The following is a 14,940-nucleotide window of genomic DNA, read 5'->3' on the forward strand; positions in this document are numbered from 1 at the left end:
ACCACTAGATTAGGTAATTGATATTCTAAGAAATATTCATGCATGTGAATTTTTAACGAGGACTTGCCATTTTTTACATTGCTAATTATTGTCATAATCTTACAACTTTATAAATATTCAATAGAACCAATTCACATACTTACTCAAAATGATATGTTCTATCAAATTGAAAATATAGTAAAGAAAGCCAATCAAAGAGTATTTTAAAAATTAGAGAGAACGGAGAGCATAGAGAGTGGACAACAAGCGACGGAAGAGAGAGTGGCGATAGAGATCAAGGGGGAGGTCGTGAACATGATAAAGAAGGGGCTCATCTCTCGAGCCCTACAATCTTTGTCTTTGGTAAGTCTGATTCAAGGGAGTCTGGGGGAGACGGGAAGAGGTTGGCAACAACCGAAGATGGTGGTGAGGAGACAGCAACATTAGGAGGAGGACGGTGAGGGCAATGGTCTTATAAGGAGAAGTTACTTTCCCTAGGCTGTACCGGTTTTCTTGTAAAACATGACGAATAGGAAGATATCGTGAACGGATGGAAATCTTTTTTCACCAAGAAGAATGAAGACACTACGGTGACACAGGATAAGGAGGATGAGAATAAGAACGTGTGAGATGATGGCAATGGTAAAAGGAGGTATCCCGTACTATCCGTTTCGGTAGAGCAATACATGGCTTGGTGTCAACCATGGATGAACTCGCTCATTGTCAAAGTCTTAGGAACCCAAGTGCCTAAGAATATCTTGATAGATCGAATTAAAAGGATGTGGAAACCGAAGGAGGCTATGAAAGTGATACCTCTCAGTAATGGTTACTTTATTGTCTCATTTGCAAGTCGAGAGGATAGAGACTATGCGTTTCAGAAGGGACCCTAGATGATAGATGATCACTACCTATTGGTAACTAGCAAAGAAGATTTGCAGCATGGATTCGCATACCGAATTTGCCTATGGAATTCTACAATGTGGAATCACTTTGGATGATTGGTAATATGGTCGGTAAGACTCTTAAAGTGGACAGATCAACATGTATTTATGATAAAGGAGGTTTTGCCCGTATCTGTGTAGAAATTGACCTCCAACAACCCTTGCTACCAGCTTTCACAGCTTTTGGAGAGGATAAACAGATCAAGTACAAAGGTTGCACCAAGTGTGCTTTGAATGTGGTCTATACGGTCACGACAAACATGCATGCATCAAGTTGCAACCGGTGCAAAATACTGAGGAGGCTAATCACCGAAGGCATATTACTGTGACAAGTCGTGAGGGCAACGGTAACAAACAACCTACCCATCCTCCAAATAAAGAAAATGGAGACAGTGGGCAGTCAACGATGGTCAGAGAAGGAACGTCAATATCCGTCAAACATCTCGGTCGTCAAATGTTGGTGAAGAGAGATTTTTGCAGGGGAGTTATGCGAATAGATATGAAAGGATATGGACATAAAGAGGCGACTAAAAATCCGCATGGGATCATAAAAGGTGATGGCTCGAGATTTGGTATTGATTCGAGGGTATCTGGGAAGGATAAGGCTGAAAATATTGCGAAGGATCACGGAGTTGGAATTAGAAAGTTTGGGGCCGAGATTAATAATAATGAGTCTGGTTGGGTCAATGTGGGGACCAAGAGGAAGCAAGACGAGAAGCTCATTTGAAAAGGGAAGGAAAATATGAATGTTGCCAAATTAAAATACAAGAAGAAGGAGCTTAGCTTTAAGAGAGTTGGGCCGACTAAGGCCCAAAACTCATTTGAGGTTCTTCAGGCAAGCCTGTCAAATGAAGACAAACACGTTGAGGACCCTAAGCTAAAGAAAGTGGGCCAAAGCTAGACAATATGGATGTTAGTAACTCACAGGATCTATATATGCATCTAATGAACGATATGAGAGGTGTTGAGGAAGGTAATAGCCAAGATATGCACAAGGAAGTGGAGATATCGAATGCAAAGCTAAACCGAGAGCAACATGTGGATAACTTTAAGGTTGATGTCCAAATGGGGGATAGTAAAAACACATCACCTCTCGCATATGTTTCCTCATGAATTACATGGTACGGAATTCACGAGGTACCGGGTCAAAGGCATTTCCCAGCCTGGTACAAGAGCTATGAAAATTTTACCAATTAGACTTTCTAGCATTGCTTGAAACCAGATTGGATAAGGCGAAAACAAAAAAACAGATGGGAAGACTGGGTTTCCAGGACTACACATTCATAGATATGGTTGGCTTTAGCAACGGCATATGGTGTCTCTAAGGGGGTCGGGGTTTGATGAGTGGAGGTCATAGAATAGCACAGACAATTCATTCACTTGCAATTGGAAAATAGTCGGCGAGAAACTTGGTTCATGACTATCATCTATGTGTCTCTGCATGTCGGTTTAAGAAGAACTTTTTGGTTTGAGTTATCAAGACTAGGAGTGTTATCGCATAGTCCTTGGATTTTTAATGGCAACTTTAACGCCACGTTACTCGAATCTGAATAGAAGTCACCTGCCACTCACTGCGTATCCACAGACTAAGAGTTTTGTTTATGGTTCGATGAAATGCAAATGGAAGACCTGGGTTACGTGGGTCCTCAATTTACTTGGAAGCGGGGTGGTACAGAGGCACGATTGGACCATTTTTTGGCAAATGACAAGTGGTGCACACAGTTTCCACATGCACGTGTCTCACACTTACCTTTCTATAAATCTGATCATCAATCACTTCTCCTCCATCTCGACGGGTGCCAAACTAGGGAGAGAGCGCAATGCCCTTTCTGTTTCATAGCACCCTGGGTACTGCATGAGGAGTTTAGTAGTTTGGTGGAAGACAGGGGGAATACTTCCCTGGGTTGGAATGATAATATTGAACAATTCTCTCCAGTGTGCAATTAATGGAAAAGAGAGGTTTTTGGCCATATTGAAGGCCGTAAGCAGAAAATTCTACGTCAACTAGAAGGGGTAACCAGAGACATTGCATGGGGTGGGAACCAGAGCACTACGACGAGCTCCAAGCTGAATTGTAGAGAGAATTAGAAGGCACTCTTATGCAGGAGTCACTGTTATGGGCACAGAAAGCGAGATTGGAATGGAACTTGCAGGGTGACAGAAACACTAAACTCTTCCATGCTCACGCGAATGGGCGAAGGAAAATGAATAGGATTGATATTTTGAAGCTAGAGCACGGAGAGTGGTGCTATGATATCAATAGAATCAAGTCTAATGCCACAGCTTTCTTTTCAGCTCTGTTCACAGAAGAGATACCAAATCATCATGATATGTAGTGCAGTATCACTTTTCCTACGATGCATGAGGAGCATCTGAAGGGGTGCGGTCAGGAGGTTGAAGATGAAGAAATCAAAGATGCCTTGTTTAGCATGGGTGCCCTTAAATCGCCTAGACCAGATGGGTTCAATGCTCTCTTCTATCAAAGCCAGTGGAGTAGGGTTAGGGGTTTGGTTACGACAATGGTGAAGTACTTGTTCTCTCATTCGAGGGCAATCCGAGATATCAATGGCACCTTAATTGTGCTCATTCCTAAAAAGGACTCCCTGAAACCATCAAAGACCTTAGACCCATTAGCCTATGTAACGTCATCTATAAAGTGGTTACAAAAATTATTGCTAGTAGGATGAAGTTTTATATGCCTGACATTATTTCCCCTAACCAATGTGGTTTGTTACCAGGAAGACACAGCTCTGATGGCATAGGAGGTGGCCTATTCTATGGGAACCATACGGGGAAAGAAAGGCTACATGACTATTAATATTGATCTAGAAAAAGCTTACGACAGAGTCAACTAGAACTTTTTACTGGGATGCCTAGCAGAACTCAAACTTCCTTCTTCATTCGTCAAAGTGATTGACAACTACATTCGTACGGCAAACTTACAATTACTTTGGAATGGGAGTAAGGCAGATTGCTTTCATTCATCAAGAGGTGTTAGGCAAGGGGATCCTATGTCACCTTATCTCTTTGTTATCTGCATGGAGAAATTGGAGCATCTCATTCAGGAAAAGGTGTCGAGCAACCAATGGCGTCCTATCAAGCTTACTAGAATGAGTCCCCCAATTTCACATCTTTTCTTTGCCGATGACATCCTTCTTTTTGCGGAGGCTTCGGTAAGGCAAGCTGAACTTATTAAGGAGTGTCTAGATATTTTCTGTCAAAGCTTCGGCCTCAAAGTTAGTGCCCAAAAGACAAGAGTTCTTTTCTCCACAAACATTAACCACACACGTTGCAGTGAAATTAGTTCCATTTTGGGATTTACTCCAACCTCCAACTCGGGCAAATACCCGGGTGTTCCGCTACAAGACCGGTGAGTTAATAAAGAAACTTTTAGCGAGGCCATTGATAAGGTTAAGTCCCGAATGTCTAGATGGAAAACTTATTCAATCTCCCTAGCAAGAAGAGCAACGCTGATCTCCTCGGTATCTACGGCTATCTCAGGTTATGTCATACAGACCTCCTCTTTGCTTGTACACACTTGTGAAACTCTAGATAAGTGTAATCAGAGCTTCTTAAGAGGCAACACCGTAACCAACAAGAAGATACCACTAGTCGCATGGGAGGCGGTCTGTACAGGTAAGAGATATGGTGGACTTGGTTTAAGACATGCCAAATTACAGAATCAATCTTTGCTCATGAAGTTGGGTTGGAAGCTGGTAAAGAATAAAGAAGACTTTTGGGTTAGGGTTGTGAGGGATAAGTACAAATGTGGTGAGGACCTTATACCACAAATAGACTCATCACGATAGAGATTGAATGTGTGGAAGGGTATTAAAGAAAACTGGCCGAAGACTTAGTCTAGTCTTGAGTATAGTGCCGATTGTAACAATGTTCGTTGGAAATGGGAGAAGCATGGGAACTTTTCTGTGAAGTTGGCATATACGATGCTCTCTAGTGGAAGAACCGAGCCTAATGCATCTTGGGATAAACTCTGAAAATTATAGGTACCCCAGCGCTGCCGAACATTCATATGGCTTGTCTTACGTCAAAGTTTACTCACGAATGTTGCGCGTCACAAACGAGGCCTTAGCGACACTGACCTATGCCACATCTGCAGTCAGGGAGTGGAAGACCTCCTTCCCGTTCTCCGAGACTGCAGTAATACGAAGACTCTCTAGCACAAACTGCTCTACCCCTCATTGTGGTAACGCTTCTACTCCTTAAATCTACAAGACTAGTTGTGTTGGAACTTTCAAAACAAGGGATGTAGCAGAGATAACTGACCAAGTATCTTTACCATCACTTGCTGGTGGCTGTGACGAAGAAGGAATCTCCTTACTTTTGAATCAATTACATTACCAATGAGGATCTAATCTTGAGAGTTAAAGGCATAACGAGCACCTTGCAACAAACGTGGAGGAGCATAGTAGGATCCTCGCTGCCAGGTGCACTGCTACTGGGTGTCCCTGAGGCCTGGAAGCCACCCCTAGAGGGGTGGACTAAGTTAAACATCGATGGGGCCTGTTCTCATACCAATCACACTTGTGCTTGCGGTGGCTTGCTACGAGACCATCAAGGAAGGTTCTTAAAAGGTTTCATTTGCCATCTGGATTATGGGGATGCAATGACATCGGAGTTATGGGGATGTTTGCATGGCCTGAGACTAGCGTGGGATGGAGGCTATAGAAGAGTGATCATGGAGTTGGACTCAACTAACATCATTGAACTCCTATAGCACAGAGTTGAAGAGGAACACGATGATCACAGTCTTATTCAGGAGATACAGTCGATACTAAACAGAATGTGGGAAGTTTGCATTCGATACACGCAAAGAAATAGCAATAAGCCGACAGACTACTTGGCCAAGAGAGGTTTGGATGCATTGCATGGCTTCCACGTGGTTATTCACCCCCTGCAGATTTAGGTTCTTCATTGCTTAATGATTGTAATATTGCCACTCTAAGATAGGATGGTATTTAATTGAGGCGTCCTTTTGTTATAAAAAAATATAGTAAAGAAATATTGACAAGAAACTTAATAAAAATAATTCTTAATTAACTTATATTATATCCATACATTTTTATTTTTCCTTCTAGCTCTAATACCAACTGAAGGAGAGTGCTAAAAGGAAGAAAAAGAGGTATCAGAGCAATACAAGTCTTAAGACCTGTTTGCTTGAACGAACGGGAGGATAAAAGTAGCTTTCAAAGGCCAAAAGTTAGATTGAGTTATGTTATTGTGTTTGGCATCACTTTTGACTAGAAGTCATTTTATCTCAAAAAGCAATTTAAGTCATAAGTTAATTTTTATGGCTTATGGTTTATCTTGCTCATCTAAAAGTAATTTTTAAAATCAAAAAACATTTTTACTCCTATATTTATGTTATCCTATACTTCTCTCTACATATTCCTTATGCTTCTAATCAATTTTTACTTATTTATTTTTAATCCTCTTTTAAATTAAAATATTTTTTAGCAAAATTTTTATAATATTTTGATATTATTTTTCATTTTGTATATACATATAGAATATATCATCTAATTAATTATGTAATATTATTTGGTTAAAAAATTTTCACATTAATATAAATATATTTTATTCATTAAATAGAACTTCTTCCTATTATAATAATTTAAAATTATTATATTTTTATAAATTCATATTTTTAATCATTTTTTATCATTTAATAAAGGTCATACCCATTTTGGTCATTTTATAAACTAAACTTACTTATCCAATTATAATCTAAACAACTTTTTTACCTTACAAACTAACTTTTATAAAAGTGAATTCAAACATAAATCACATTACTCAATATATCTTTTGCCTAATCTCACTTTTTCAAAAGTCAGATTGAAAATAAGTTATTTTTCCTACCACCAATCCAAATGAATCCTTGATGGATTTTTTTGGAACAACAATGAGCATAACTATCCGTATAGATGGTTGCGAAAAAAACATGGAAGAATTAGAGATAAGGACCAATAAGAAATGATATTTATGAAAGACGATCACAAAAAATTAAAATTATTTAAAAGGACCAAATATTTAAATATAAATTTAAAAATAGCATATTATTCCTATTCAAACCTCCTACATTTTTTACTATGTTCCCTCCTATGTTTTATTTTTAAAATTAATACAAATTAATAAATTTTACTAAATTAAATATGGTTTCTCTCAAAATTTATAACCTACGTAAAAATCAATTAAAAAAATAAGCAAGCACTGTTCATGTAAAAAATAAAATTTTATTTTCTTTATAAAAATTGAAATTTTCTTTTCAAAATCAACACAGACTTTAATTTTGAATGTAAAAATTATATAATTTTACTAAAATTTGGATTATTATATCATTTATTATATAAAAATTTTTGAAAAATCAAAGAAAATGATTTCTTTAAATTTCTTAACATTACATGAATTTTTTTATTATATAATTAGGTGGCTTTTGTTAAATGATTTGAGGAGGGCTCTTATAAAATTATAATGAATAGTCTGAATTCGTCAAATTTCTCAAAATTACATCTATTTTTTATTTTAAAATCTGATATAAATTTCTTATAAAATAAAAAAGAAGTTATACAAAATTTCTTGGAATTTTTAAAATCGTGTATATGATAAATTATATAATAATCTAAATTTTAATAAAATATATAATTTTTATTTTTAATTAAAATCTGTGAAGGTTTTTTTTAATCTTTAATAAAGAAAATAAAAATTTAGTTTTTACATGAAGTAACAAAGTTTGCACATTTATTAAATTGATTTTTACACAGGTTGTAAACTTTGAGGGAAAGCAGATCTAATTTAGTAAAATTTGTTAATTTGAATTAGTTTTAAAAATAAAATGTAGGAGGGAATGTATGAGAAAATGTAAGAGGTTTGGATAAGGATAATATAGTATTTTTAAATTTATATTTGAATATTTAATCCTTTTAAATAATTTTAATTTTTATAATCCTCACCTATAAATATCACTCCTTATTAATCCTTGTCTCTAATTCTTCCAAAAAACATTATTAAGTCATTTGAAAAATTCTATGAGATTGTAGAGAAACTGGATGAAAATTAACTTAATTAATTTCATAGTATTCATTTGAAAAATTCAATTAACTTAATAATATTCATTTGAAAAATTCTATGAGAGTATAAAGAAGGGAGAATCCTGATTAAATCCGGTTAAAATATCAAAATCCAAATTAAGACCTATATTTTTAACAAATCCTATTTAGGCCAATAGGCCTTATTAGAAATTTTTAAATATTATTAAAAGACTAAATTCCCCTTTTATAATTTAAATATGAGAGTATAATATTATTTTGAAAAAAATTAAACCATGAAAACTTGACATTATATAGTATTTATTTATACAAAATTTCTTACATAAAAAATTTGGAAATACTAAGAGCAAAACATTGACAATACGTAATATAATATTTTATACTAATTTTGATATATTGATAAAATTTATGGGAATAGGGACTTTTTTTTAGTAATGGGAATAGGACTTTTTAATTACTTGATTCCAACACCATGAAATTAATAATTTTTTTGAAGAAATTTTTTTCCTTATAGTTGAAAAATCAGAATCTTATAGTATTAGTATATTTTAGCATCAAATTTGTTGTTTTTTTTAAGTGTTTTGTTATATCTGCCATAAAGATGTTCTTATCATGTTATGTCTTATAATTTTATTGTTAAAATTCTTACTAATAATTAATATGAGTTTATATAGAAATCTAAATAACTTTTCTAACATTTCATGGGACGGATGGAGTAATATGAATTTCTTAATATAAATTACACAAAAAAAATCATATATTTTACTCTTTTAACAACACATAGGGTAAGAATACGTGAAGTTGATGGTTCATTTAGCGACATCCAATGAACAAAAAACCGGACCGGACCGGCCGGTTCAGACCGGAAACTGGTGAACCGGTCAGTTGTCCGGTCTGGTTTAACAACAAAACCGGAAGAAAATCGAACCAGAAAGAACCGGTGCAAACCGGTTACAACCAGCCAGCCCGCTGGTTTTGATGGTTTAGCCGGGTTGTTTGAAAGAAGAAGAAGAAGCACTTGAGACTGTTTCCCGCACACAGACAAAAAAAATTGACCGAAGAAGAAGAAAAACAGAAATAAAAAAATGACTGTTTTCTTCAGTTCCTCTGGTCCTGCATGTTCGTTTTGTAAATAAAAATAAAATTTATTCTCACCCTTCTGGTTCTGCGACTACATCTGAACAGAGATAAGGAAGGATGAAGGTATGAGAATGAAACAAAGAAGAGGGGAACGATGAACGAAGAACGAAGAAGAAAGAAATACTGAAATGGAGAGAAGAAGGAGAGTAAGAGAGAAAGCTATAAGAGCATGTGAATGCCTGATCCATCACGTACAAGGTGTGAAAAGACTGAATAATGAAAGGAAATGATAAAAAATGTGAAGTGGTTCAACCGGAGAAGCAGATCTCGAGAAATGTGAAAACTTAAAATTGAAAGTTGAATAAAAAAATTAGATTTCCACGCGGTTCAAGTTTCCCACGGAAAACCATCCTACAGGAATAGATGGATTTGACTAATGAGTACTTCTACCATATTATTTACTATATATATAATTTCTTAAATATATATTTTATTTTATATATTTTTCTTCGTATCTTTATTTTAATTTCTATTTAAAGTAGTTAATATATAATTTAAAACATAGCATTTTAATTATTACCGGTTTGATTACGGGTTGATCCTGATTTAACCCATTAACCCTTAACCCAGTATCTCGACCGGTTTAATTACCGGTCCGGTTTTTTGTTCCTTGGCGACATCACAAAAAAAAAGAAAGAAGAATTTAAGTCATAAATTGATTAGACCAATTACCAATTTGTTACTTTAAATGGGTATTTTAGTCTTTTAACAACATTCAAAATTTCCTAATAAGGCCTCTTGGCCTAATTAATAATTTATTAAAAGTGTAAGCCTTAATTTGGATTTTGATATTTCAACTAGATTTAATCAGAATTCCCCCTATAAAGAAACTGCATGAAAATTAACTTAATAACATTGGATTAAAAGTAAAGATTTTATCACTTTCGCATAAATCAATAAATAAGCAGAAATATCAATTGCACAAAGTGTTTTTAATTTTTTTTCTCTATACTATTTTTTTTATCAATTCTTGTAATTTTTTTTCTTGATCTTGTTTTGTGTGTTAACATTACTAACAATTAAAACATTATTAAAATTAAGAGAATGAAAATTTTTAGATATAAAGATAAATTTAAAATTTTTCATTTATCTTATCATTTTGTTATTTTTAAAAAATTAAATTGTATTTATTCAAATCAATTAAAACATGTTTCTTAAATTTAACTATGTAATAATATATATGCATGTAGTAAAATAATTTATAAAACAAACAAACTAGAGTTTTTTGAAAAGATAGAGAGAATTTTTATTGAAACTCAAATAAAGACAAAGATAAAAATTAAATAAATATTTTCATTTCATTTTATATTTATTTTGATTTGATTTCAATAAATTTTGTTGCAAATATTTATGAAAAAAAGATTATGAATCATTTTAATAAAAACTAAGGAGATTATAAAAAAAAAATTCAATGGAAGGTGTGATGAGAGAAAATGTAAGAATTTAGTTAATGATAATTTAGTATTTTTAAAATGTTTGATTCTTAGAAATAATTGTAGTTTGTAGGATCTTTCTCAATAAATATTATTTTTTCTACTTTTTTCTTAATTAATAATTCTTAATACTTATATTATGTCAATATATTTATATTTTTCCTTCTAGTTCTGATACTGACTAAAGGAGAATACTAGAAGGAGAAAAAAGTAGTATCAAATTAATACAATTCTTAATCGATTTGATTGAAATCAAAATGGTTAAAAACAAAAAAATTTATTAGGTCATTTGAAAAATTATACAAGAATGTAAAGAAACTAAATGAAAATTATTTCAATAATCTAAGAATGAAGAATAATCTTTTGCATAATCTAGGAGAAATTCTTATATACTTCTATAGTGTCACGTCATCCATACTCTCTCTAATGAAAACGTTCCTATAATTATTTTTTCATGAGTATTTAAAATTTCTAACATAAGAGGTCATGAAGAGAGAAAAAATAATCAAGCGACATTTGTGAGCTATGGGAACCAGAAAAAGATTACTAGAATATTTTCATCAGAAAGAACATGCATGATGTGGTATTTTATGAACATATAAAAATTTCTCATAGTCTAATTATATATTTTGAGTGAGGCTATGTGAAGGAAGTTTTGTTCAATTTGATAATGAATAATTTGAAAGTGTTTTCAATATTAGTTGTTACAAATATAACCCTAATTTTAAAGTTAAATTTGATGAACCTTTCTCTCTTGAAAGAAAGGACAATCTAAAATAAATGTATATCTTTCCTTTTTTTATTCTTTCCGTATTTTTATTTTTTTATAATTTTTTTATTTTAATACTTTTATCCTCCATTTCATGGTATGCAAAATTGTTGAAGGCTTCCCTTAACAGTTTGAACATCTTGACTCACGTCTTTCACAACTGAATACACAATCTCCTAATAAACTAATTTTTGATGCATCCAGTAATAAGCATACTGTATACTACTCAAAAAATAATTTAAGGTGATAGATGTACTAAAAGTTAATAAATTTATGATAGTAAATAGTAATAAAAAATGTCGTAAGTTGATGGATATGTTAAAATTAATAAATTTAGAATACTGGTGTTACTGAACAAATATTTAGGATGCTAAAAAGTAATGAATTTAGGATATAAATGCTTGGTGAAAAATATTCGAAGGATAGGATGTAACTTAACCCAAATCATAAATCATAAAAAATAAAAAATTAATAAAATCATAAAAATCTCCTAATAAACTAATTTTTTATGCATCCTACTTTGTAGTAATAAACATACTGTATACAACTTAAAAAATAATTTAAGGTGCTGAAAAAATGTTGTAAGTTGATGATGTGCTAAAATTAATAAATTTAGAATACTGTTACTATTGAACAAATATTTAGGATACTAAAAACTAAAAAGTAATGAATTTAGGATGTAGGTGCTTGATGAAAAATATTTGAAGGGTGAGATACAACTTAACCCAAATCATAAAAAATAAAAAATGCGTACCTCATGCATCTTCTCATACGCCGTGCCTGATAAAGTGCTAATACATGCGGACCCATATATAACTTATAATTTTTAAAAAATAATTCTTGAAGAAAATAAAAGAATACAATAAAAAGTTTCGTCACTCAAAAAAAAATATAATAAAAAGTTTATAAAATTTTGTACCTTTTACTCTAATTGTATTTTTTTTGGGTAATTTTTTTGCATGTTACTTAAATTGTATTTGTAATTAATTAAATACATTAAACACAATAGACGAATTATGAATGAAAAAAAGGGGAGCCGTCAAGAGTTAGGGCAACCTTGGAGCGTATTCTAAAGTTGCTATATAAGCCTTGCGTTAACCTGCCCGGCGCCTCCTCTCACTCTGGATCGTGGAAGCCGAAGACTTGGAGCTAAGGTCGATCTGAACTCACCGGCTTCTGCTCATCTTTTGGTACGTTCGACGTTTCTCTCCTTTTCGTTGTTACATCCATTTTCCCGTGCCGGTGATATTTCCCTTCTCCTGTACTGAAGACTCAATTTTTTAGCTCATCTATTTGGGCTCTTTAAAATCCAAACTCAGACATATTCTACAATGCAACTGCTCCATGGAATTTTTTTTCCCCCCTCGATCTCCTTCGTGTATTAGTTTTAGTGGATTTGCGTTAACATTGAGAATGTCAGTTGATTATTTTGAAGTTTTTACCCTTTTTTTGTTTGCTCCCCAGTGTTTGAAAATTGAAGTGGTTTTAATGGGAGGCGTTTTATATTTTGTGGAAAAATTTAGAATAGAGTGACGATTTCACATTTTTCCTATTTATCATTTTGATTCCTCGTCAGTGGTAGTTTGAGATAATTGTATGTTTATTTTTATACAATTGATGTGCATTGTTATAGTATTCAATGATAGGGCAATTGATATTTTTCTGTGGAAGTATTCAAGAATAGGGCTGAAATTCCCATTTTACATTTATCTTCTGATTCTTCGTTAGTGAAAGTTTTGCAATGAGGGTTCTGTTTGATTGACTCTTTTTGTGCTATCAGAATAGTGTATGTTTTGATTAATTCTTGCTTACCTAAGCTGAGGAACCCAATGCAGACTGTCCAGTGACCTTTAGCAGCAGTTAGTTCAAGTTTATTCTGTTTCTATTACCATGGTTAAAATCATGAAAATAAATTTACCTAATAAGCAATTGTTTTGGCATAAAACAGATTGGCCAAAATGTACACTTCAAGAAAGAAAATCCACAAGGATAATGATGCTGAACCCACTGAATTTGAGGAGACAGTTGCACAGTACCTATTTGATTTGGAGAACACCAATCAGGAGCTGAAAAGTGACCTGAAGGATCTCTACATAAATCAAGCTGTGTAAGCATGTTGCTATAATCACTTGTGTAAGTCTAATTTTTTTTATTTTTTATTTTGGTCACAACTCACAAGAGCAAACCATTATGCAGTCAAATGGATGTTGCTGGGAACCGCAAAGCTGTTGTTATCTATGTACCTTACAGATTGAGGAAGGCATTCCGCAAGATTCATCTCAGACTTGTTAGGGAATTGGAAAAGAAATTCAGTGGAAAGGTTGTTGTCCACAATGCTAAACAATGTTTAGGAATTCATGTGCTGTCAAGCATCTCTCTCTCTCTCTCTCTGTGTTTGTTGTTTATAATGCAATGTACTGTGCCTACTGTGTCCCATTACACTTGGCTGTTTGAAAGTTTTCATGGATAACTAGAGTGCTTTTGCTGAAAATCATGCTGAATTGCAGGATGTTGTCGTGATTGCTACGAGAAGGATTTTGCGGCCACCAAAGAAAGGTTCTGCTGTTCAGCGACCTCGCACCCGCACCCTAACAGCTGTCCATGATGCCATGCTGGAGGATGTTGTGCATCCTGCTGAGATTGTTGGCAAGCGAGTCAGATATAGGGTTGATGGATCAAAAATAATGAAGGTGAGTTCTTTTTAATGCATATTTTGTCCTGCTTCTCTTTATATTATAGTGATCTTCTAATATTCATTTATGATATTTTTAAACTCAGGTATTCCTGGACCCTAAGGAGCGCAATAATACTGAATACAAGCTAGGAACTTTTTCTGGAGTTTACAGGAAGCTTACTGGGAAAGATGTAGTATTTGATTATCCAATCACTGAAGCCTGAAATGCTTCTTCGTTTGATGGAGTCTGTATTTTAGTGCAGTGTTTTATTTCTAGCAATATTACGAGTTTTGTTTTATGCCGTTCGAAATTTTGATTTTTGGACTTGGATTTCTCCGTCATCACATTGAAACAAAGAGTATTTAGTGATGCGCCTGAATTTAAAATTGAATTCTTTTTTGGGTAATCTTCCTGCTTGATAGTATGTTATGCTGGTGGTCCTGGCAATTTCGGATTTTCAGACTCTTATAATGTTTGTGCTTATTCAGAAGTTCTAAAACATCAAATATTTTTCCTTTGTAGCTCCTATGAGCAGATGATAATAAAAAAAATCTCAAGTTTTCGTTTTCCTCTTTATTGAAAGAATTTAAATTTTGGAGTAAACAAGTTGTCACATAATGGCTGAGGGAAAGACAAAGTGGAAAGCTGCAGTGACAATGGGTCTTTTCCATGCTCGTACTTTGTTGCAATATTACATATATTCAGTAATACTTTCCAACTACAATTTCATTGTGATTTGTTATAAATTCTATATTTCATATTAATATTGATATTATTGAGAGTAATATAAATTTCTGTGTTAAAAGGTTGTTTGGGTATTGTTGGCCAAAAAGGCGTATTATTTATCTTACAGGGGCATGAGAATCCCATGTTGCGAATGCACAGCTCATCATTATTTTGCAGAAATTACCATCCAACGCTGAAAAATTGTCTGGTAAA

General features: G+C 33.5%; 1 protein-coding gene across 1 annotated transcript; it reads left to right on the plus strand.

Moving 5' to 3' along the window:
- Positions 1–12,417: 12,417 nt before the first annotated feature.
- On the plus strand, positions 12,418–14,407 carry LOC114730844 (40S ribosomal protein S7-like). The gene is made up of 5 exons (XM_028917954.1): positions 12,418–12,516; positions 13,275–13,433; positions 13,523–13,646; positions 13,834–14,016; positions 14,105–14,407. The coding sequence occupies exons 2-5, from the start codon at positions 13,285–13,287 to the stop codon at positions 14,222–14,224; spliced, it is 576 nt and encodes a 191-aa protein (XP_028773787.1). The 5' UTR covers positions 12,418–12,516; positions 13,275–13,284; the 3' UTR covers positions 14,225–14,407.
- The last annotated feature ends 533 nt before the right edge of the window (positions 14,408–14,940 follow it).

The sequence above is a fragment of the Neltuma alba genome, unplaced genomic scaffold (assembly GCF_004799145.2).
Source record: "Neltuma alba isolate B1F8T4 unplaced genomic scaffold, ASM479914v2 tig00002515_pilon, whole genome shotgun sequence".
NCBI classification, from domain to species: Eukaryota; Viridiplantae; Streptophyta; class Magnoliopsida; order Fabales; family Fabaceae; genus Neltuma; species Neltuma alba.